Source organism: Scyliorhinus canicula, chromosome 30 (assembly GCF_902713615.1).
Source record: "Scyliorhinus canicula chromosome 30, sScyCan1.1, whole genome shotgun sequence".
In the NCBI taxonomy this organism is placed as follows: Eukaryota; Metazoa; Chordata; class Chondrichthyes; order Carcharhiniformes; family Scyliorhinidae; genus Scyliorhinus; species Scyliorhinus canicula.
The window spans coordinates 14,987,775-15,013,121 of record NC_052175.1 but is presented as its reverse complement, the minus strand read 5'-3'; the positions used below and the strand labels follow the sequence as shown (position 1 = coordinate 15,013,121).

Genomic DNA, 25,347 nt, shown 5'->3' with positions numbered 1-25,347 from the left:
ACGAGGCCCTCACATTCCGCCTCTTTCCACTGATCAACATCTACAGAGTGAGTCAGGGTGCATGTACAGTATCACACCTCCAGCACGTGGCTAAGAGCTGGTCTGGTTCAGTCAGTCAGAGTAACCACACTTGGGTTAGCAGAGAGTCAAACTCACAGAGAACTGTGCTAACTGTGCTACTGGTTCAATAAATCAGATTGAACTAACGTCACGGTCTGGAGAATCTCCTCCCATTTAGTTGAATCGATCTCTCGGTTACAAAACCATGTCTATCAGGACACCAATCTCTGACCCTGCCGGTCGATAAATTGCACTGACCACTGTGGCAATCAGGAAGAGGATTAACTCGGTATCTCCCGGTACATTCCCGAGATCCAAACGATAGGCTTTAATACGCAAGGTGTTTGCCCGGCAGCAAGACGTACAGAAGAATGGCCGACTGCCGGGAGACACAGGTTCTTATATCCCGTCTTGTAGGCGGAGCTACCTACCTCTCAGCCAATCGGCTGAGAGGCACATGACTTACCCGGGCCAATGGGCAGCCAGCCCTTTGCACCAATAGCTGCTCACTTCTAAGGTACCGTAATACCCCTAGTCATACAACCACACAACCCATTGAGTGAAGAAAGTGTTGCCTGGGCCCAACGCGATACTGGACTCCTGCTGTGCATTCCCCGACACCCAGGAGGCAGCTCGGTCTCTCACCTTCACCCCATTGCAGACTCCCCCTTGCACATTCCCCAGTGCGGAAGGCTGGTGTTCCCCCGATCCCTGAAACATCACAAACACGACTGCCACAGACCAGGCCAAGCTCACTGCTTACCTCCAAAACATGGGCCGAAAATCCTGCCTGCGACATTTCCAGCTCAAACGAGCTTTCGTTTTGCTGAATCGTGCCTGCAAGGGCAAACCAGAGAGAAAGAGGAGACCGGTTAGGGTGAGACAGCAATCATCAGCAACAAACCGAATCATGTCCAACCTGACCCAAACTCACACTGTCACTCAGTAACCCCTCTCCCCCAGCTCCCTCACACTGTCACTCAGTAACCCCTCTCCCCCAGCACCCTGTGTTACTGACTGTATCTCTCCTGATGTTAATCCAGCTCCCTCACACTGTCACTCAGTAACCACTCTCCCCCCAGCTCCCTCACACTGTCACTCAGTAACCCCTCTCCCCCAGCACCCTGTGTTACTGACTGTATCCCTACTGATGTTAATCCAGCTCCCTCACATTGTCACTCAGTAACCCCTCTCGCCCAGCTCCCTCACACTGTCACTCAGTAACCCCTCTCCCCCAGCACCCTGTGTTACTGACTGTATCTCTCCTGATGTTAATCCAGCTCCCTCACACTGTCACTCAGTAACCCCTCTCCCCCAGCTCCCTCACACTGTCACTCAGTAACCCCTCTCCCCCAGCTCCCTCACACTGTCACTCAGTAACCCTCTCCCCAGCTCCCTCACACTGTCACTCAGTAACCCCTCTCCCCCAGCTCCCTCACACTGTCACTCAGTAACCCCTCTCCCCCAGCACCCTGTGTTACTGACTGTATCTCTACTAATGTTAATCCAGCTCCCTCACACTGTCACTCAGTAACCCCTCTCCCCCAGCACCCTGTGTTACTGACTGTATCTCTACTGATGTTAATCCAGCTCCCCCACACTGTCACTCAGTAACCCCTCTCCCCCTGCTCCCTCACACTGTCACTCAGTAACCCTCTCCCCCAGCTCCCTCACACTGTCACTCAGTAACCCCTCTCCCCCAGCACCCTGTGTTACTGACTGTATCTCTACTGATGTTAATCCAGCTCCCTCACACTGTCACTCCGTAACCCCTCTCCCCCAGCTCCCTCACACTGTCACTCAGTAACCCCTCTCCCCCAGCTCCCTCACACTGTCACTCAGTAACCCCTCTCCCCCAGCTCCCTCACACTGTCACTCAGTAACCCCTCTCCCCCAGCACCCTGTGTTACTGACTGTATCCCTACTGATGTTAATCCAGCTCCCTCACACTGTCACTCAGTAACCCCTCTCCCCCAGCTCCCTCACACTGTCACTCAGTAACCCCTCTCCCCCAGCTCCCTCACACTGTCACTCAGTAACCCCTCTCCCCCAGCTCCCTCACAGTGTCACTCAGTAACCCCTCTCCCCCAGCTCCCTCACACTGTCACTCAGTAACCCCTCTCCCCCCAGCACCCTGTGTTACTGACTGTATCTCTACTGATGTTAATCCAGCTCCCTCACACTGTCACTCAGTAACCCCGCTCCCCCAGCACCCTGTGTTACTGACTGTATCTCTACTGATGTTAATCCAGCTCCCTCACACTGTCACTCAGTAACCCCGCTCCCCCAGCACCCTGTGTTACTGACTGTATCCCTACTGACGTTAATCCAGCTCCCTCACACTGTCACTCAGTAACCCCTCTCCCCCAGCTCCCTCACACTGTCACTCAGTAACCCCTCTCCCCCAGCTCCCTCACAGTGTCACTCAGTAACCCCTCTCCCCCAGCTCCCTCACACTGTCACTCAGTAACCCCTCTCCCCCCAGCACCCTGTGTTACTGACTGTATCTCTACTGATGTTAATCCAGCTCCCTCACACTGTCACTCAGTAACCCCTCTCCCCCAGCACCCTGTGTTACTGACTGTATCCCTACTGATGTTAATCCAGCTCCCTCACACTGTCACTCAGTAACCCCTCTCCCCCAGCTCCCTCACACTGTCACTCAGTAACCCCTCTCCCCCAGCTCCCTCACACTGTCACTCAGTAACCCCTCTCCCCCAGCTCCCCCACACTGTCACTCAGTAACCCCTCTCCCCCAGCACCCTGTGTTACTGACTGTATCCCTACTGATGTTAATCCAGCTCCCTCACACTGTCACTCAGTAACCCCTCTCCCCCCAGCACCCTGTGTTACTGACTGTATCCCTACTGATGTTAATCCAGCTCCCTCAGACTGTCACTCAGTAATCCCTCTCCCCCAGCTCCCTCACACTGTCACTCAGTAACCCCTCTCCCCCAGCTCCCTCACACTGTCACTCAGTAACCCCTCTCCCCCAGCTCCCTCACACTGTCACTCAGTAACCCCTCTCCCCCCAGCACCCTGTGTTACTGACTGTATCTCTACTGATGTTAATCCAGCTCCCTCACACTGTCACTCAGTAACCCCTCTCCCCCAGCACCCTGTGTTACTGACTGTATCCCTACTGATGTTAATCCAGCTCCCTCACACTGTCACTCAGTAACCCCTCTCCCCCAGCTCCCTCACACTGTCACTCAGTAACCCCTCTCCCCCAGCTCCCTCACACTGTCACTCAGTAACCCCTCTCCCCCAGCTCCCCCACACTGTCACTCAGTAACCCCTCTCCCCCAGCACCCTGTGTTACTGACTGTATCCCTACTGATGTTAATCCAGCTCCCTCACACTGTCACTCAGTAACCCCTCTCCCCCCAGCACCCTGTGTTACTGACTGTATCCCTACTGATGTTAATCCAGCTCCCTCAGACTGTCACTCAGTAATCCCTCTCCCCCAGCTCCCTCACACTGTCACTCAGTAACCCCTCTCCCCCAGCTCCCTCACACTGTCACTCAGTAACCCCTCTCCCCCAGCTCCCTCACACTGTCACTCAGTAACCCCTCCCCCAGCACCCTCACACTGTCACTCAGTAACCCCTCTCCCCCAGCACCCTGTGTTACTGACTGTATCTCTACTGATGTTAATCCAGCTCCCTCACACTGTCACTCAGTAACCCCTCTCCCCCAGCTCCCTCACACTGTCACTCAGTAACCCCTCTCCCCCAGCTCCCTCACACTGTCACTCAGTAACCCCTCTCCCCCAGCTCCCTGTGTTACTGACTGTATCTCTACTGATGTTAATCCAGCTCCCTCACACTGTCACTCAGTAACCCCTCTCCCCCAGCTCCCTCACACTGTCACTCAGTAACCCCTCTCCCCCAGCACCCTGTGTTACTGACAGTATCTCTACTGATGTTAATCCAGCTCCCTCACACTGTCACTCAGTAACCCCTCTCCCCCAGCTCCCTCACACTGTCACTCAGTAACCCCTCTCCCCCAGCTCCCACACACTGTCACTCAGTAACCCCTCTCCCCCCAGCACCCTGTGTTACTGACTGTATCTCTACTGATGTTAATCCAGCTCCCTCACACTGCCACAGTAACCCCTCTCCCCCAGCTCCCTCACACTGTCACTCAGTAATCCCTCTCCCCCAGCTCCCTCACACTGTCACTCAGTAACCCCTCTCCCCCAGCTCCCTGTGTTACTGACTGTATCTCTACTGATGTTAATCCAGCTCCCTCACACTGTCACTCAGTAACCCCTCTCCCCCAGCACCCTGTGTTACTGACTGTATCTCTACTGATGTTAATCCAGCTCCCTCACACTGTCACTCAGTAACCCCTCTCCCCCAGCACCCTGTGTTACTGACTGTATCTCTACTGATGTTAATCCAGCTCCCTCACACTGTCACTCAGTAACCCCTACCCCCCCCCAGCACCCTGTGTTACTGACTGTATCTCTACTGATGTTAATCCAGCTCCCTCACACTGTCACTCAGTAACCCCTCTCCCCCCAGCACCCTGTGTTACTGACTATCTCTACTGATGTTAATCCAGGTCCCTCACACTGTCACTCAGTAACCCCTCTCCCCCAGCTCCCTCACACTGTCACTCAGTAACCCCTCTCCCCCAGCTCCCTCACACTGTCACTCAGTAACCCCTCTCCCCCAGCACCCTGTGTTACTGACTGTATCTCTACTGATGTTAATCCAGCTCCCTCACACTGTCACTCAGTAACCTCTCTCCCCCAACACCCTGTGTTACTGACTGTATCCCTACTGATATTAATCCAGGTCCCTCACACTGTCACTCAGTAACCCCTCTCCCCCAGCTCCCTCACACTGTCACTCAGTAACCCCTCTCCCCCAGCTCCCTCACACTGTCACTCAGTAACCCCTCTCCCCCAGCTCCCTCACACTGTCACTCAGTAACCCCTCTCCCCCAGCTCCCTCACACTGTCACTCAGAAACCTTCCCAGGTAGCAACCTCTGTTACAACATCAACATGGAACAGGATCAAATGTTTAAAAGAGTCCTGGGACTGTGAATGGAGGGGAATCATTATTTTGAAAGATGTGACATGATCGTTACCTTCTAACCCAAATATCCTGTCTCCTAAAGCATCGACAATATCGTTCAGCGCTGCCTCATCGCTTACGTTGAAGAAGTGCTTCTCATCGGGGTCACTGGCGATAAATTTGATCTCCTTTATGAAGGTCTCAGTGTCTTTGTGTCTCCGAATGTAATGGCCCAGTACCTGCAGGAGGAACGCTGTGTTACACAGTGGGTTCAATCTCTTCACGGGGGCCAGAAATGGGCCCTGTGCAGAAGTATCGCGACGTTCAAAACAGCATGGAGCCATGGAGCGCATTCGCAAAGTAACCCACGTTGATGATCAGCCGTTGAGACTTGTTCTCCATTTTCCCCAACATCTTTTGAACTGATGGAAGGCGTTAAGAGGGTTACTGTAGAGAAGCTCCTTTCACTTGAGGGGGAGGGTGTAACTAGGGGCCATAAATATAAGATAGTCGCTAAATTCAATCGAGTATTCAGCAGTAACTTCTTTGGCCAGAAAGCAGTGAGGATGGGGAACTCGCTCCCAGATGGAAGAGCTGAAGCAAGTAGTGTGAAGGAAGATCGACAAACTGATGAGACGGAAGGAATGTCTGCCATGGGGAATGTGTGAGAATCGGTCATTAAATCGATCATTAAAGAGGTTCTATCCGGGCACTTAGAAAAGCTCAAGATAATCGGAAACAGTTAGCATGGTTTTGTGCAAGGGAAATTATGTTGAACTGACTCTAAAGATCTTTGATGGAGTAACGAATGTGGATAAAGGGGAGCCTGTAGACGTACTGTACTCGTATTTCCAGAAAGCATTTATTTGCTAAGGTTCCACATCAAAGGTTATTGCGGAAAATGAAAGTTCATGGTGTCAGGGGGTAACATATCAGCGTAGATGGCAGATTGGCTGGCTGACAGGGAAGAGAGAGTATACACAAATGTCTGATTGGCAGAATGTGACACAGGTTTCTGTACTGGGCCCTCAACATTTTATAATTTACGTCCATGACTTAGATGAGGGGAGGAAAGGCAGAGTATCTAAACGTGCATAAAGATTCTAGGGTAAGTATGTTGTGAAGAAGACATAAGGAGTTTGAAGATGGATGTAGATGGGTTGAGTGAACAGGCACAAATCAGGCAGATGGACGCATAATGTGGGAAAAGGTGAAGTTTTCCACTTTGGCAGAAAGAATAGAATTTATTTAAAATGGAGAGCAGTTTCAGTATTCCAAGGTGCAGAGGGATCTTGGTGTTCTAGCGCATGAGCCACATACAGCGGTTAACACTGTTAAATGCTGGCACAGCCAACCCAACATCCCATGGTCGAACAAATAAATTGGGTGGCACGGTAGCACAGTGGTTAGCACTGTTGCTTCACTGCGCCAGGGTCCCAGGTTCGATTGCCGGCTTGGGTCACTGTCTGTGCGGAGTCTGCACGTTCTCCCTGTGTCTGCGTGGGTTTCCTCCGGGTGCTCCGGTTTCCTCCCACAAGTCCCGAAAGACGTGCTTGTTGGGTGAATTGGACATTCTGAATTCTCCCTCCGTGTACCCGAACAGGGGCCGGAATGTGGCGACTAGGGGCTTTTCACAGTAACTTCATTGCAGTGTTAATGTCAGCCTACTTGTGACAATAATAAGGATTAGAATAAAGACTATAAAAGTTAGTCTACAGGTACAGCAAGTAATCAAGGAGGCGAATGGAATGTTCTACTTGAATACAAGAAGAATTCAGACAACACAAAGTTAACCCTTCAACCCATTTAGGGTGGGGACAGTAAGAAGCCTTACAACACCAGGTTCAAGTCCAACAGGTTTGTTTCGAATCACTAGCTTTCGGAGCGCAGCTCCTTCCTCAGTGAGCGAAGAGGTAGATGAACGACCTGAGGAAGGAGCAGTGCTCCGAAAGCTCGTGTTTGAAACAAACCTGTTGGACTTTAACCTGGTGTTGTAAAGACTTCTCACTGTCCCCACCCCAGTCCAACGCCGGCATCTCCACATCATGGCTTTATTCCTCGAGGAATTCAACAGAAAGGTAAGGATGGTATGCTAAGGTTATACAGGACCCTGGGGAGGCCACATCTGAAATACTGTGAGCAATTTTGGCCTCCTTATTTAATGGAAGGTGTCAATGGATTGAAGGCAATTCAGAAGGGGTTTGATGGATTCAAACCTGCAATGAGCAGCTGCTCTTGGAAGAGAGGCTGGGCAGGTTAGACTTGTCTCTGCTGGAGTTTAGAAGAGATAGACGTGATTTGGTTGAAGTGTGTTAGATCCTGAATGGTCTTGGCAAGGTGGATGTGGACAGGATGATTCTGATTGTGGGTGAGTCCAGAATTACGGGCCACTGTTTTAAAATTAGGGATCACCCTGATGGGACAGACAGGACGAAAAACAAATACAATTCCTTACTTCGGAAGGCAGTGGAGTTGAGGGAGATACATTCCTGTTAGGCTCGGGAAGCAAAGGCTCTCGGGGCTGATGGGAATGTGGAACACAACTAAGCTATACCTGTCCTGGGAGTGTTTGATGGGGACAGTGCAGAGGGAGCTTTACTCTGTATCTAACCCCGTGCTGTACCTGTCCTGGGAGTGTTTGATGGGGACAGTGTAGAGGGAGCTTTACTCTGTATCTAACCCCGTGCTGTACCTGTCCTGGGAGTGTTTGATGGGGACAGTGCAGAGGGAGCTTTACTCTGTATCTAACCCCGTGCTGTACCTGTCCTGGGAGTGTTTGATGGGGACAGTGTAGAGGGAGCTTTACTCTGTATCTAACCCCGTGCTGTACCTGTCCTGGGAGTGTTTGATGGGGACAGTGTAGAGGGAGCTTTACTCTGTATCTAACCCCGTGCTGTACCTGTCCTGGGAGTGTTTGATGGGGACTGTGTAGAGGGAGCTTTACTCTGTATCTAACCCCGTGCTGTACCTGTCCTGGGAGTGTTTGATGGGGACAGTGTAGAGGGAGCTTTACTCTGTATCTAACCCCGTGCTGTAGCTGTCCTGGGAGTGTTTGATGGGGACAGTGTAGAGGGAGCTTTACTCTGTATCTAACCCCGTGCTGTACCTGTCCTGGGAGTGTTTGATGGGGACAGTAGAGGGAGCTTTACTCTGTATCTAACCCCGTGCTGTACCTGTCCTAGGAGTGTTTGATGGGGACAGTGTAGAGGGAGCTTTACTCTGTATCTAACCCCGTGCTGTCCCTGTCCTGGGAGTGTTTGATGGGGACAGTGTAGAGGGAGCTTTACTCTGTATCTAACCCCATGCTGTACCTGTCCTGGGAGTGTTTGATGGGGACAGTGTAGAGGCAGCTTTACTCTGTATCTAACCCCGTGCTGTACCTGTCCTGGGAGTGTTTGATGGGGACAGTGTAGAGGGAGCTTTACTCTGTATCTAACCCCGTGCTGTACCTGTCCTGGGAGTGTTTGATGGGGACAGTGTAGAGGGAGCTTTACTCTGTATCTAACCCCGTGCTGTACCTGTCCTGGGAGTGTTTGATGGGGACAGTGTAGAGGGAGCTTTACTCTGTATCTAACCCCGTTCTGTACCTGTCCTGGGAGTGATTGATGTGGACAGTGTAGAGGGAGCTTTACTCTGTGTCTAACCCCGTGCTGTACCTGTCCTGGGAGTGATTGATGGGGACAGTGTAGAGGGAGCTTTACTCTGTATCTATCCCCATGCTGTACCTGTCCTGGGAGTGTTTGATGGGGACAGTGGAGAGGGAGCTTTACTCTGTATCTAACCCCGTGCTGTACCTGTCCTGGGAGTGTTTGATGGGGACAGTGTAGAGGAAGCTTTACTCTGCATCTAACCCCGTGCTGTGCCTGTCCTGGGAGTGTTTGATGGGGACAGTGTAGAGGGAGCTTTACTCTGTGTCTAACCACGTGCTGTACCTGCCGACGATTTTATTGAATAGCGGAGCATGTTCGAGGGGCCGAATGGGCTAATAATACTCCTATTTGATCTGTCTGTATGTAATATCTATATAAAATAAGACAAAGGAGGGTGGGAGAAGTCTTGATTGGAGTTAAAGACAAGCATGAATCCGTTCAGATGGACATGCAGCGATTTGCTGAACAATGTGTAACTGTGTCAGATCACTTACTGCGATGGCATAACGTGTGATATTCAGTTTTTCACACTCAGCCAGTGCTTCTCGAAGCTCCAGCCCATCGTGAGATTCTCCGTCTGTCACGACAACCATAACTTTGGTCGCTCCGTCTCGGCCACCAAGTTTTGGACTGAATGCTTCGGTGCTGGACGTAAAAAGGGCAGAGTCAGCAACAAAAATCCTGGAAACATCACACAGCACTCAATTCCGAACTCGGGAACACGTTTATACCCATCACCCGAGCTCTACCTGCCCTGGGAGTATTTGATGGGGACAGTGTAGAGGGAGCTTTACTCTGTATCTAACCCCGTGCTGTACCTGTCCTGGGAGTGTTTGATGGGGACAGTGTAGAGGGAGCTTTACTCTGTATCTAACCCCGTGCTGTACCTGTCCTGGGAGTGTTTGATGGGGACAGTGTAGAGGGAGCTTTACTCTGTATCTAACCCCGTGCTGTACCTGTCCTGGGAGTGTTTGATGGGGACAGTGTAGAGGGAGCTTTACTCTGTATCTAACCCCGTGCTGTACCTGTCCTGGGAGTGTTTGATGGGGACAGTGTAGAGGGAGCTTTACTCTGTATAGAACCCCGTGCTGTACCTGTCCTGGGAGTGTTTGATGGGGACAGTGTAGAGGGAGCTTTACTCTGTATCTAACCCCGTGCTGTACCTGTCCTGGGAGTGTTTGATGGGGACAGTGTAGAGGGAGCTTTACTCTGTATCTAACCCCGTGCTGTCCTGGGAGTGTTTGATGGGGACAGTGTAGAGGGAGCTTTACTCTGTATCTAACCCCGTGCTGTACCTGTCCTGGGAGTGTTTGATGGGGACAGTGTAGAGGGAGCTTTACTCTGTATCTAACCCCGTGCTGTACCTGTCCTGGGAGTGTTTGATGGGGACAGTGTAGAGGGAGCTTTACTCTGTATCTAACCCCGTGCTGTACCTGTCCTGGGAGTGTTTGATGGGGACAGTGTAGAGGGAGCTTTACTCTGTATCTAACCCCGTGCTGTACCTGTCCTGGGAGTGTTTGATGGGGACAGTGTAGAGGGAGCTTTACTCTGTATCTAACCCCGTGCTGTACCTGTCCTGGGAGTGTTTGATGGGGACAGTGTAGAGGGAGCTTACTCTGTATCTAACCCCGTGCTGTACCTGTCCTGGGAGTGTTTGATGGGGACAGTGTAGAGGGAGCTTTACTCTGTATCTAACCCCGTGCTGTACCTGTCCTGGGAGTGTTTGATGGGGACAGTGTAGAGGGAGCTTTACTCTGTATCTAACCCCGTGCTGTACCTGTCCTGGGAGTGTTTGATGGGGACAGTGTAGAGGGAGCTTTACTCTGTATCTAACCCCGTGCTGTACCTGTCCTGGGAGTGTTTGATGGGGACAGTGTAGAGGGAGCTTTACTCTGTATCTAACCCCGTGCTGTACCTGTCCTGGGAGTGTTTGATGGGGACAGTGTAGAGGGAGCTTTACTCTGTATCTAACCCCGTGCTGTACCTGTCCTGGGAGTGTTTGATGGGGACAGTGTAGAGGGAGCTTTACTCTGTATCTAACCCCGTGCTGTACCTGTCCTGGGAGTGTTTGATGGAGACAGTGTAGAGGGAGCTTTACTCTGTATCTAACCTCGTGCTGTACCTGTCCTGGGAATGTTTAATGGGGACAGTGTAGAGGGATCTTTACTCTTTATCTAACCCAATGCTGTACCTGTCCTGGGAGTGTTTGATGGGGACAGTGTAGAGGGAGCTTTACTTTGTATCTAACCCCGTGCTGTCCCTGTCCTGGGAGTGTTTGATGGGGACAGTGTAGAGGGAGCATTACTCTGTATCTAACCCCGTGCTGTACCTGTCCTGGGAGTGTCTGATGGGGACAGTGTAGAGGGAGCTTTACTCTGTATCTAACCCCGTGCTGTACCTGTCCTGGGAGTGTTTGATGGGGACAGCGTGGAGGGAGCTTTACTCTGTATCTAACCCCGTGCTGTACCTGTCCTGGGAGTGTTTGATGGGGACAGTGTAGAGGGAGCTTTACTCTGTATCTAACCCCGTGCTGTACCTGTCCTGGGAGTGTTTGATGGGGACAGTGTAGAGGGAGCTTTACTCTGTATCTAACCCCGTGCTGTACCTGTCCTGGGAGTGTTTGATGGGGACAGTGTAGAGGGAGCTTTACTCTGTATCTAACCCCGTGCTGTACCTGTCCTGGGAGTGTTTGATGGGGACAGTGTAGAGGGAGCTTTACTCTGTATCTAACCCCGTGCTGTACCTGTCCTGGGAGTGTTTGATGGGGACAGTGTAGAGGGAGCTTTACTCTGTATCTAACCCCGTGCTGTACCTGTCCTGGGAGTGTTTGATGGGGACAGTGTAGAGGGAGCTTTACTCTGTATCTAACCCCGTGCTGTACCTGTCCTGGGAGTGTTTGATGGGGACAGTGTAGAGGGAGCTTTACTCTGTATCTAACCCCGTGCTGTACCTGTCCTGGGAGTGTTTGATGGGGACAGTGTAGAGGGAGCTTTACTCTGTATCTAACCCCGTGCTGTACCTGTCCTGGGAGTGTTTGATGGGGACAGTGTAGAGGGAGCTTTACTCTGTATCTAACCCCGTGCTGTACCTGTCCTGGGAGTGTTTGATGGGGACAGTGTAGAGGGAGCTTTACTCTGTATCTAACCCCGTGCTGTACCTGTCCTGGGAGTGTTTGATGGAGACAGTGTAGAGGGAGCTTTACTCTGTATCTAACCTCGTGCTGTACCTGTCCTGGGAATGTTTAATGGGGACAGTGTAGAGGGATCTTTACTCTTTATCTAACCCAATGCTGTACCTGTCCTGGGAGTGTTTGATGGGGACAGTGTAGAGGGAGCTTTACTTTGTATCTAACCCCGTGCTGTCCCTGTCCTGGGAGTGTTTGATGGGGACAGTGTAGAGGGAGCATTACTCTGTATCTAACCCCGTGCTGTACCTGTCCTGGGAGTGTCTGATGGGGACAGTGTAGAGGGAGCTTTACTCTGTATCTAACCCCGTGCTGTACCTGTCCTGGGAGTGTTTGATGGGGACAGCGTGGAGGGAGCTTTACTCTGTATCTAACCCCGTGCTGTACCTGTCCTGGGAGTGTTTGATGGGGACAGTGTAGCGGGAGCTTTACTCTGTATCTAACCCTGTGCTGTACCTGTCCTGGGAGTGTTTGATGGGGACAGTGTAGAGGGAGCTTTACTCTGTATCTAACCCCGTGCTGTACCTGTCCTGGGAGTGTTTGATGGGGACAGTGTAGAGGGAGCTTTACTCTGTATCTAACCCCGTGCTGTACCTGTCCTGGGAGTGTTTGATGGGGACAGTGTAGAGGGAGCTTTACTCTGTATCTAACCCCGTGCTGTACCTGTCCTGGGAGTGTTTGATGGGGACAGTGTAGGGGGAGCTTTACTCTGTATCTAACCCCGTGCTGTACCTGTCCTGGGAGTGTTTGATGGGGACAGTGTAGAGGGAGCTTTACTCTGTATCTAACCCCGTGCTGTACCTGTCCTGGGAGTGTTTGATGGGGACAGTGTAGGGGAGCTTTACTCTGTATCTAACCCCGTGCTGTACCTGTCCTGGGAGTGTTTGATGGGGACAGTGTAGAGGGAGCTTTACTCTGTATCTAACCCCGTGCTGTATCTGTCCTGGGAGTGTTTGATGGGGACAGTGTAGAGGGAGCTTTACTCTGTATGTAACCCCGTGCTGTACCTGTCCTGGGAGTGTTTGATGGGGACAGTGTAGAGGGAGCTTTACTCTGTATCTAACCCCGTGCTGTACCTGTCCCTGGGAGTGTTTGATGGGGACAGTGTGGAGGGAGCTTTACTCTGTATCTAACCCCGTGCTGTATCTGTCCTGGGAGTGTTTGATGGGGACAGTGTAGAGGGAGCTTTACTCTGTATCTAACCCCGTGCTGTACCTGTCCTGGGAGTGTTTGATGGGGACAGTGTAGAGGGAGCTTTACTCTGTATCTAACCCCGTGCTGTACCTGCCCTGGGAGTGTTTGATGGGGTCAGTGTAGAGGGAGCTTTACTCTGTATCTAACCCCGTGCTGTACCTGTCCTGGGAGTGTTTGATGGGGACAGTGCAGAGGGAGCTTTATTCTGTATCTAACCCCGTGCTGTACCTGTCCTGGGAGTGTTTGATGGGGACAGTGTAGAGGGAGCTTTACTCTGTATCTAATCCCGTGCTGTCCCTGTCCTGGGAGTGTTTGATGGGGACAGTGTAGGGGGAGCTTTACTCTGTATCTAGGGAAGTGTTTGACGCTGAAACTGAGTTTACAAAAATGCTCCACTCTCCAAAATAATGATTCTTCACTTTAATAAGCGTCCAATTGACCAAAGAAAAGAAGCAGATTGAGAAAGTTGAAGTGTCACTGGGCATCTTTGGGCCGTGTGACTGGATCAACAGATGATGCCATTGTCCTATTTTGAGCCTGAATTCTGGCGTTGTGGCGCTCAGCGGACGGTTTTGTGTGAAATGTGTCAGCAGCTTGTTGTGTTCCCCGAGCTGATGAATGGGCTCTTTCTGCCTGACCTCGGACCTTTGAAGTCGGGGTCACCGCCAAGCAGTTTGCCCTGATTGAAAGTTAATGGATCACAGTTGGTCCCCGGGCCTGGCGCACGCCGAGGGAGGCCAGGGACAGTCAAAGAACACAAAGTCCCCGAGTTGCCATGCAGCTGTGATTGGGACCAATCTTCAGATCAATGCTGCGTCTGTAAACGCAGCAACCCAACAGCGTCCCGGGCCAAGGCCAACTTGCATAGATCTACTGCACCCCCCCCCCCCCCCCCCCCCCCTCTCCCCCCCCCCCCCCCGTCAAACCCTCCCATCGCCAACCTGCAAACTCAACACTTTATTTCAGCCTTTGAGAAAGGTGAGTTGAAAATATACATTTAAATTTCCGCTGGAATTCATAGAATTTACAGAACAGAAGGAGGCCATTCGGCCCATCGAGTCTGCACCGGCTCTTGGAAAGAGCACCCTACCCAAGGTCAACACCTCCACCCATCCCCATAACCCAGTAACCCCCACCCAACACTAAGGGCAATTTTCTACACTAAGGGGCAATTTAGCACGGCCAATCCACCCTAACCCGCACATCTTTGTGACTGTGGGAGGAAACCGGAGCACCCGGAGGAAACCCACGCACACACGGGGGGAGAACGTGCAGACTCCGCAGGCCAGGAAGCCAACACATGATCATGGAGCTGTGACGCAACAGTGCTAACCATTGTGCCACCGTGCCACCCAATAAAGCTTCTGCCATCAATTCCCCCCCCCCCTCCTATCCTTGTTGCCTCTCCCCGACGTACAGAGAATTTTTTCCAATTAAGGGACAATTTAGCGTGGCCAATCCACCTAATGTGATTGGCTATATTAGGGGTATCGCGGTACCTAGGTGGGATGTACCTTGTGCTGTAGTATGAGTGGTAGAACATGCTTGCTGGTTCCGCCCAGCAGGCGGAGCATAAGAGTCTGTGTTTCACCCACAGCAGTCATTCTGTACCAGAGCTGCTGGGGTAACTAGAACATAGAACAGTACAGCACAGAACAGGCCCTCCGGCCCTCAATGTTGTGCCGAGCCATGATCACCCTACTCAAACCCACGTATCCACCCTATACCCGTAACCCAACAACCTCCCCCTTAACCCCTTAACCCTACTTTTATTAGGACACTACGGGCAATTTAGCATGGCCAATCCACCTAACCCGCACATCTTTGGACTGTGGGAGGAAACCGGAGCACCCGGAGGAAACCCACGCACACAGGGGGAGAACGTGCAGACTCCACACAGACAGTGACCCAGCCGGGAATCGAACCTGGGACCCTGGAGCTGTGAAGCATTTATGCTAACCACCATGCTACCCTGCTGCCCACTACTCGTTCATTAAAGCCTTTAATGGGACTACAATCTCGCTTCAGTAGTGACTGATCGGGCATCACCCACCCTGCACATCTTTGGGTTGTGGGGGGTGAGACCCACGCAGACACGGGGAGAATGTGCAAACTCCACACGGACAGTGACCCAGAGCCGGGATCGAACCTGGGGCCTCGGCGCCGTGAGGCAGCAGTGCTAACCACTGTGCCACCGTGCCGCCCTCCCCGGTGGGTGGGGACTTTCTGCCCACTGTCTGCGAAGGTGGCGGGGAGGAGTGGACCCACGGGATCAGGCCAGTGCAAGCCCGGTCCGGTACACTAGCTCTGCCAGCACACAAGGACATCCAGTGAGATGCGCTAATATTTACCAGGCCACTTTGACTGCCATTGCTGTCTTGGTCTCACGACCTCCCTGACGGCTGATATTCCTGGCAGCTTCCACCACCGCCCGCCCGGTCTTGTGTTCCCCGAGGCTGAACTCGTGCACCACCGTCTCTGCATACTGGAGTACCCCAATCTGAGGACACAGAAATAAAATCGTAACTGCAGAAGGGGGCCACGCAACCACGAAGGAAACTACCCGGCAGCCTTTGTATTAAACCTGTTGGACTCTCCATTAACGCCGCCTCTCTCACAATCGGAGAAATAACCGCAGCATTAGTGACCCGAGTGCGGCAGATCTGGCCTGCACCAGGATCCTTTCTCACAGGAGAGCCATCCAGAAGATCTGCTGAACCCCATGGTCCCCGTGCAGGCCGCTCCGAAGCTGTCCCACTCTAAGATACCACACCAGTCGGGCTAAATAAGTTCATGTGATGAATGGAGGATTTTAGGACCATCGGATTCTAACTGTGTGGGAAATGTAAGGGCCGAAATCCTGGGGTTAGAGTGTGTTTGACTGCAGTGGTCACGTTGCTGCTTTTTCTTTCCGATGAAACATTTGCAACTTTATTAATCAAATAACTAAAGCAAATTCATTAAACGTTGACTACAATACTTCTCTTCATCTTCCCGAGACCTTCCCAATAATACTACACGTATGGTGTACGAACTTGTAACATCCTGGCAAAGTTGGCAGCATCTAAAAGTTTGTCTCTCTCTCTCTCTCTCTGTCTTTCTGTCTGTCTCTCTGTCTCTCTCTGTCTCTCGCTCCTTGTCTCTGTCTCCTTCCCTCAGTACTGACCCTCTGACAGTGCGGCACTCCCTCAGTACTGACCCTCTGACAGTGCGGCATTCCCTCAGTACTGACCCTCTGACAGTGCGGCACTCCCTCAGTACTGACCCTCTGACAGTGCGGAGCTCCCTCAGTACTGACCCTCTGACAGTGTGGCACTCCCTCAGTACTGACCCTCTGACAGTGCGGCACTCCCTCAGTACTGACTCTCCCACAGTGCGGCACTCCCTCAGTACTGACCCTCTGACAGTGCAGCACTCCCTCAGTACTGACCCCCTGACAGTGCGGCACTCCCTCAGTACTGACCCTCTGACAGTGCGGCGCTCCCTCAGTACTGACCCTCTGACAGTGCGGCACTCCCTCAGTACTGACCCTCTGACAGTGCGGCGCTCCCTCAGTACTGACCCACAGTGCGGTGCTCCCTCAGTACTGACCCTCTGACAGTGCGGCACTCCCTCAGTACTGACCCACAGTGCGGCGCTCCCTCAGTACTGACCCACAGTGCGGCGCTCCCTCAGTACTGACCCACAGTGCGGTGCTCCCTCAGTACTGACCCTCTGACAGTGCGGCACTCCCTCAGTACTGACCCACAGTGCAGCACTCCCTCAGTACTGACCCTCTGACAGTGCAGCACTCCCTCAGTACTGACCCTCTGACAGTGCAGCACTCCCTCAGTACTGACCCTCTGACAGTGCGGCGCTCCCTCAGTATTGACCCTCTGACAGTGCGGCACTCCCTCAGTACTGACCCTCTGACAGTGCGGCACTCCCTCAGTACTGACCCTCTGACAGTGCGGCACTCCCTCAGTACTGACCCTCTGACAGTGCAGCACTCCCTCAGTACTGACCCTCCCACAGTGCGGCACTCCCTCAGTACTGACCCTCTGACAGTCCGGCACTCCCTCAGCACTGACCCTCTGACAGTGCAGCACTCCCTCAGTACTGACCCTCTGACAGTGCGGCACTCCCTCAGTACTGACCCTCCCACAGTGCTGCACTCCCTCAGTACTGACCCTCTGACAGTGCGGCGCTCCCTCAGTACTGACCCTCTGACAGTGCGGCACTCCCTCAGTACTGACCCTCTGACAGTGCGGCTCCCTCAGTACTGACCCTCTGACAGTGCGGCACTCCCTCAGTACTGACCCTCTGACAGTGCGGCACTCCCTCAGTACTGACCCTCTGACAGTGCGGCACTCCCTCAGTACTGACCCTCTGACAGTGCGGCACTCCCTCAGTACTGACCCTCTGACAGTGCCGCACTCCCTCAGTACTGACCCTCTGACAGTGCGGCACTCCCTCAGTACTGACCCTCTGACAGTGCAGCACTCCCTCAGTACTGACCCACAGTGCGGCGCTCCCTCAGTACTGACCCTCTGACAGTGCGGCACTCCCTCAGTACTGACCCACAGTGCGGCACTCCCTCAGTACTGACCCTCTGACAGTGCAGCCCTCCCTCGGCAGTGACCCTTTCTGGATTGGTGCTCTACCCTACGACCTTTGAACCGAGAGATGTGTGATGCGTGAAGCCCGAAGACTTAAATTTATTTAACTCTTCATCATAACACTGTGGAAACGCAGACTTGAACAGAACAACTGGTTCTGCGTTTCCAAATGTTTTGTGCAGCTCATTTGGCACCAGTCATTTACACTCCGCAATTTCCAACTAACGGCAGCGAGGTTACGTCATCCTTTGCAAAAAGCGGACAGAGAGAGAGAGAGAGAGAGAGATAGCTGTGTTTTAATGATGGTCTTGCCCTTCGGCGAGGCCTCGCGGTTGTTGTGCAGGTCGAAGGTCACCCTCTCTCTGCCCGACCCACTAAATTTACACTGGGTGTGAATTTAACTTTGGTTAGCAGCAATATGCAGCTGTTCCAAGACTGGATATATACATAAAATGGGAGTGGGAGAGGAAATACTTTGGGGTTTTTCAAAATTATATGGTTCCGCTTAAATTAGAACCTATTTAATGAGGTTTCCGCCCTGCTGTGAGCTTGCCTCTTACCCGTCCACAGTGACGACACAAATGGCTATCTGTCCAGCCACAAACCATTGATATTCAGCTGTACAGGCCTGACGATCCAAGCAGTATTCCTGGTCTATACTGAGACACCATTCCCTACACCAGACATCGCAACAAGGACAATGTCGGGATAGAAACCCAACGGCCACATTCAGGAATTTTAAATACGTGAAGCGTAAAAGCTGGATTAAAAAAGCACACTGTGAATGGAGTGAGGTGAGGCGAGTGAGTGGGGTTAAACACTGGAGGTGGAGTGAGTGAGAGTGGGGTTAAACACTAAAGGTGGAGTGAGTGAGAGTGGGGTTAAACACTGGAGGTGGAGTGAATGAGAGTGGGGTTAAACACTGGAGGTGGAGTGAGTGAGAGTGGGGTTAAACACTGGAGGTGGAGTGAGTGAGAGTGTGGTTAAACACTAAATGCCGAGTGAGTGAGAGTGGGGTTAAACACTAGAGATGGAGTGAGTGAGAGTGGGGTTAAACACTAGAGGTGGAGTGAGTGAAAGCGGGGTTAAACACTGGAGGTGGAGTGAGTGAGAGTGGGGTTAAACACTGGAGATGGAGTGAGTGAGAGTGGGGTTAAACACTGGAGATGGAGTGAGTGAGAGTGGGGTTAAACACTAGAGATGGAGTGAGTGAGAGTAGGGTTAAACACTAGAGATGGAGTGAGTGAGAGTGGGGTTAAACACTGGAGGTGGAGTGAGTGAGAGTGTGGTTAAACACTAAATGCCGAGTGAGTGAGAGTGGGGTTAAACACTAGAGATGGAGTGAGTGAGAGTGGGGTTAAACACTAGAGGTGGAGTGAGTGAAAGCGGGGTTAAACACTGGAGGTGGAGTGAGTGAGAGTGGGGTTAAACACTGGAGATGGAGTGAGTGAGAGTGGGGTTAAACACTGGAGATGGAGTGAGTGAGAGTGGGGTTAAACACTAGAGATGGAGTGAGTGAGAGTAGGGTTAAACACTAGAGATGGAGTGAGTGAGAGTGGGGTTAAACCCTGGAGATGGAGTGAGTGAGAGTGTGGTTAAACACTAGAGATGCAGTTAGTGAGAGTAGGGTTAAACACTGGAGATGGAGTGAGTGAGAGTGGGGTTAAACACTAGAGGTGGAGTGAGTGAGAGTGGGGTTAAACACTAGAGATGGAGTGAGTGAGAGTGCGGTTAAACACTGGAGATGGAGTGAGTGAGGGTGTGGTTAAACACTAGAGATGGAGTGAGTGAGAGTGGGGTTAAACACTAGAGATGGAGTGAGTGAGGGTGGGGTTAAACACTAGAGGTGGAGTGAGTGAGAGTGGGGCTAAACACTAGAGATGGAGTGAGTGAGAGTGGGGTTAAACACTAGAGATGGAGTGAGTGAGAGTGGGGTTAAACACTGTAGATGGATGAGTGAGAGTGGGGTTAAACACTAGAGATGGAGTGAGTGAGAGTGGGGTTAAACACTAGAGATGGAGTGAGTGAGAGTAGGGTTAAACACTAGAGATGGAGTGAGTGAGAGTGGGGTTAAACACTAGAGATGGAGTGAGTGAGAGTGGGGTTAAACACTAGAGATGGAGTGAGTGAGAGTGGGGTTAAACACTAGAGATGGAGTGAGTGAGAGTGGGGTTAAACACTAGAGATGGAGTGAGTGAGAGTGGGGTTAAACACTAGAGATGGAGTGTGTGAGAGTGGGGTTAAACACTAGAGATGGAGTGAGTGAGGGTGGGGTTAAACACTAGAGATGGAGTGAGTGAGAGTGGGGTTAAACACTAGAGATGGAGTGAGTGAGGGTGTGGTTAAACACTAGAGATGGAGTGAGTGAGAGTGGGGTTAAACACTAGAGATGGAGTGAGTGAGGGTGGGGTTAAACACTAGAGGTGGAGTGAGTGAGAGTGGGGTTAAACACTAGAGATGGAGTGAGTGAGAGTAGGGTTAAACACTGGAGATGGAGTGAGTGAGAGTGGGGTTAAACACTAGAGATGGAGTGAGTGAGAGTGGGGTTAAACACTGGAGATGGAGTGAGTGAGAGTGGGGTTAAACACTGGAGGTGGAGTGAGTGAGAGTGGGGTTAAACACTAGAGATGGAGTGAGTGAGAGTGGGGTTAAACACTGGAGATACAGTGAGTGAGGGTGGGGTTAAACACTAGAGGTGGAGTGAGTGAGAGTGGGGTTAAACACTAGAGATGGAGTGAGTGAGAGTGGGGTTAAACACTAGAGATGGAGTGAGTGAGGGTGGGGTTAAACACTTGAGGTGGAGTGAGTGAAAGCGGGGTTAAACACATTGTTGAGTGATTAAAAGACGCCCACTCTGTGTTGATCAGGTGGAGGAGGAGAATGATGTGAAATTGAGTTGATAGAAGTGATGAATTGACCGACCCAGTCTCACTGGAAGAGGACGAGCGGAGGTGCGATGTGGCGATGAGGTTATTGACGTACCTGGATCTGCTTGGGGCCGATTTGGAATTTGTTGAGGACGTTGCTGAGAAACCTCTGTACCTCGTGCCAGGGGTAGATGCTATTTGACCCGTCCAGCAGAATGACAATGTCCATGGAGACACCACAATCTGGAAAACACACAGAGAGTGGCAGAGACTCCGGCGAACGATGGCTTCCTACCCGGCCACATTCAGACCATCTACCTGAGCGAGCTCAACATCCCAACTCTGCCAGCCTATCTGACATTAAATGGCATAATATATTTTTTTGAATCATCCACAGGAAGTGGCATCGCTGGTTAGACCAGCATTTATTGCCCATCCCTAGTTGCCCTTCAGCTAGTGGAGGTTAGTTGTCTTCTTGAACCGCTGCAGTCCCTGAGATGTAGGTACACCCACTGTGCTGTTAGGGAGGGAGTTCCAGGATGTTGTGACAGTGAAGGAACGGCCGATATGTTTCCCAGTCAGGGTGGTGAGTGACTTGGAGGGGAACCTCCAGGTGGTGGGGGTCCCAGGTATCTGCTGCCCTTGTCCTTCTGGATGGTAGTGGCCGTGGGTTTGGAAGGTGCTGTCTGAGGAACCTTGGTGAGTTGCTGCAGTGCATCTTGTAGATGGTACACACGGCTGTCACTGTGTGTCGGTGGTGGAGGGTTTGAATGTTTGTGGAAGGGGGAGCAATCAAGCGGGGCTGCTTTGTCCTGGATGGTGTCGAGCTTCTTGAATGTTGGAGCTGCGCTCATCCAGGCAAGTGGGAACTCCAGACTTGTGCCTTGTAGATGGTGGACAGGCTCTGGGAGGGGGGGTTAAATTGGTGAGATTGGGGGGAATGATGGGTACCAGCGATTGGAGGGATGTTGGCCAGGGTACAGAGATTGGGGGGGATTCTGGCCAGGGTACAGAGATTGGGGGGGATTCTGGCCAGGGAACAGAGATTGGGGCGGATTCTGGCCAGGGTACAAAGATTGGGGGGGATGTTGACCAGGGTACAGAGATTGGCAAGAATCCGTGAAATAATAACCTCTCCAAATCCTTTGTACCAACCCGGTCAGCTCCATCCTCAATTTTCCGACCTCCGTCCTCACGTTTTGCCCATCTCGTTGATTGCAGGCGACCCAGTGGGGGGGGGTTGGAAACAGGACCTTGGTGGAGTTTGGAAATGGTCCTTTCTCAGGGGCAGTGCCAAGCTAGTTACTCCTGCCCAAGGAGACCGTAAATATAACGTTCCTACCTTGTGCGGTCGGTGCAATAATTCCGGAAGGCTGGAAATTGGAGCTGATGTTTGTACAGATTCCGGTGTTGTAGATGGAACTTCCACACTTTTGGGACCAGAGGGGAGCACACACCTGCATTGGGAAGGCGGACATGCTCAACGTTACCGAGATCATTTCCTGCCCCCCTCTCTATAAAGGAAATAGTGGCACTGGAGAGGAGATCGAGTAGAATGATACCAGAACTAAGAAGCTATAACCAACAGGACACATTAAAGATTATCTGCCTCGTTCTTCCAGAAAAAAGTTTGTGGAGTTTCCTGATGAAGGTCGTCAGAATTTATTTCTCGGGTTCACACTCTGGGACAAGGCCAGAATTAGGAGCCTTGAATAAAAGATGGTGGCCTCAAATAAATCTAACAGGCAGTCCAGAAGGAAGTTCTTTACCCACGGCGTTGGTAAGAATGTGAAACTTTTAATGCCACATGGGATGGTTGAGGCAATCAATATAGATGCACTGGCACTACCAGCGTCTGCGCCCAAACTGGACGCACTCAATCATTCGGCCTCCACAACCCCAGGGGGACGGAGGCCTCCAAATCTAAACGGCACCCAATCTTTGGGTGTCACTTTGCGACAACTTTATAAGCTCTGATCTAATACAATCTTTAACTTTTCTCGTTCGCCATGGCTGGGTATTTGTGCTGCAAATTAATGTACATTTGGAAATATTAATTCTTTAAATGTGAGCCATTTCCTGTCTGTCCTCACATCTTTTAATAGTTCCCCAATCTCTCAAGGCCAAATTGCTCCTCATACTGTTGATGCGTCCTTTGGTTAGATTTAAGACCCTAGATTTCGATTGAATTACATCGCTTTCAAACTTCATGTAATGTTCATTATCGGGGGAGGCGGTAGTGGTCACAGGATTTATCATCAAATTTACAGTGCTGAAGGAGGCCACTCGGCCCATCGAGTCTGCACCGGCTCTTGGAAAGAGCATCCTACCCAAGGTCAACACCTCCACCCTATCCCCATAACCCAATAACCCCATCCAACACTAAGGGCAATTTTGGACGCTAAGGGCAATTTATCACGGCCAATCCACCCTAACCCTGCACATCTTTGGACTGTGGGAGGAAACCGGAGCACCCGGAGGAAACCCACGCACACACACGGGGAGGATGTGCAGACTCCGCACAGACAGTGACCCAAGCCGGGAATCGAACCTGGGACCCTGGAGCTGTGAAGCAATGGTGCTATCCAGAGCAAACCACTGTGCCACCCCATTTCCCTGGCGCTGTGAGGCAGCAGAGCAAACCACTGTGCCACCCAGGTTCCCTGGCACTGTGAGGCAGCAGAGCAAACCACTGTGCCACCCCGGTTCCCTGGCGCTGTGAGGCAGCAGTGCAAACCACTGTGCCAACCCGGTTCCCTGGCGCTGTGAGGCAGCAGTGCAAACCACTGTGCCACCCCGGTTCCCTGGCACTGTGAGGCAGCAGTGCTAACCACTGTGCCACCCCGGTTCCCTGGCGCTGTGAGGCAGCAGTGCAAACCACTGTGCCACCCCGGATCCCTGGCACTGTGAGGCAGCAGTGCAAGCCACTGTGCCACCCCATCCTGTCGACAGATTTTTTCAAAACTGGTTAAAGGTGAGAAAGCAAAGGGTTGGGGTGTCAGACCTATTCCTCCGCTTGGTAACATAGTCAGTGATTCAGAAGGGTCCGTGTACTGCCTGCTGTATACACTGGACAGACCTGACATCCAAATTGAGGGATTAATATCACAACGCACTGTTTCCCAGCTTGGTGCTACTGGAAGAGGAATTTAACTTTTACTTAAAAACTATTAACCAAATTAGTCTGGCTGAGAGTTCAACCCATCCATCCCAGACATGGACCAGCCAACCTGCTTACCATGAATCCCTGGGGGTTACGGGTCAGTGTCATACCGAAGTGCGCGTTCGTCAAATCATCAGAGATGTTCTTCAGCGCTGTCTCTCCTGCAGGAGTTTAAACAAATCAAAAAGACACCTCCCCTTGAATGGAGAATAATTACTGCATCCTGCACTATTTCTATCCACTCTCATTAAACTCGAGCACAATGTTAGAAATTACACTTCAGTCTCAACTATTACTTTCAACACTCTCTGCTTCCGATCAAATCTGCTCCACAGTTTGGAATGTCTATGCTGGGGGATGATTTCCCAGACAGCACTGAGTTCGAGAGAGAGAGAACCTTCCTCTACACTGTCCCCATCAAACACTCCCAGGACAGGTACAGCACGGGGTTAGATACAGAGTAAAGCTCCCTCTACACTGTCCCCATCAAACACTCCCAGGGCAGGTACAGCACGGGGTTAGATACAGAGTAAAGCTCCCTCTGCACTGTCCCCATCAAACACTCCCTGGACAGGTACAGCACGGGGTTAGATACAGAGTACAGCTCCCTCTACACTGTCCCCATCAAACACTCCCAGGACAGGTACAGCACGGGGTTAGATACAGAGTAAAGCTCCCTCTACACTGTCCCCATCAAACACTCCCAGGACAGGTACAGCATAGGGTTAGATACAGAGTAAAGCTTCCTCTACACTGTCCTCATCAAACACTCCCAGGACAGGTACAGCACGGGGTTAGATACAGAGTAAAGCTCCCCCTACACTGTCCCCATCAAACACTCCCAGGACAGGTGCAGCACGGGGTTAGATACAGAGTAAAGCTCCCTCTACACTGTCCCCATCAAACACTCCCAGGACAGGTACAGCACAGGGTTAGATACAGAGTAAAGCTCCCCTACACTGTCCCCATCAAACACTCCCAGGACAGGTACAGCACGGGGTTAGATACAGAGTAAAGCTCCCTCTACACTGTCCCCATCAAACACTCCCAGGACAGGTACACAGCACGGGGTTAGATACAGAGTAAAGCTCCCTCTGCACTGTCCCCATCAAACACTCCCAGGACAGGTACAGCACGGGGTTAGATACAGAGTAAAGCTCCCTCTACACTGTCCCCATCAAACTCTCCCAGGACAGGTACAGCACGGGGTTAGATACAGAGTAAAGCTCCCTCTACAGTGTCCCCATCAAACACTCCCAGGACAGGTACAGCACGGGGTTAGATACAGAGTAAAGCTCCCTCTACAGTGTCCCCATCAATCACTCCCAGGACAGGTACACAGCCCTGTTTTTTTACTTTCCCCAGCGTCCTGCATCACTGACTGTATCATTAAGCCTGTTCATAGAATTTACAGTGCAAGAGGAGGCCATTCGGCCCATCGAATTAGCACCGGCTCTTGGAAAGAGCACACTACCCAAGCCCAAACCTCCACCCTATCCCCATTACCCAGTAACCCCTCCTAACCTTTTTTGGTGACTAGGGGCAATTTATCACGGCCAATCCACCTAACCAGCACGTCTTTGGACTGTGGGAGGAAACCGG

General features: G+C 51.8%; 1 protein-coding gene across 1 annotated transcript in view; it reads right to left on the bottom strand.

Annotated features, from left to right (window-relative positions):
* The window catches only part of itga10 (integrin, alpha 10), a 107,861-nt gene that overhangs the window by 55,166 nt on the left and 27,348 nt on the right, over positions 1-25,347 (bottom strand). Inside the window, exons 4-10 of the mRNA XM_038787107.1 lie at positions 23,821-23,906; positions 21,925-22,039; positions 20,698-20,825; positions 15,469-15,617; positions 9,234-9,384; positions 5,163-5,328; positions 824-897 (exon numbers count right to left, since the gene is read on the bottom strand). Of these exons, the coding sequence (XP_038643035.1) occupies positions 824-897; positions 5,163-5,328; positions 9,234-9,384; positions 15,469-15,617; positions 20,698-20,825; positions 21,925-22,039; positions 23,821-23,906 (869 nt within the window). The remainder of the gene's footprint in view (positions 1-823; positions 898-5,162; positions 5,329-9,233; positions 9,385-15,468; positions 15,618-20,697; positions 20,826-21,924; positions 22,040-23,820; positions 23,907-25,347) is intronic.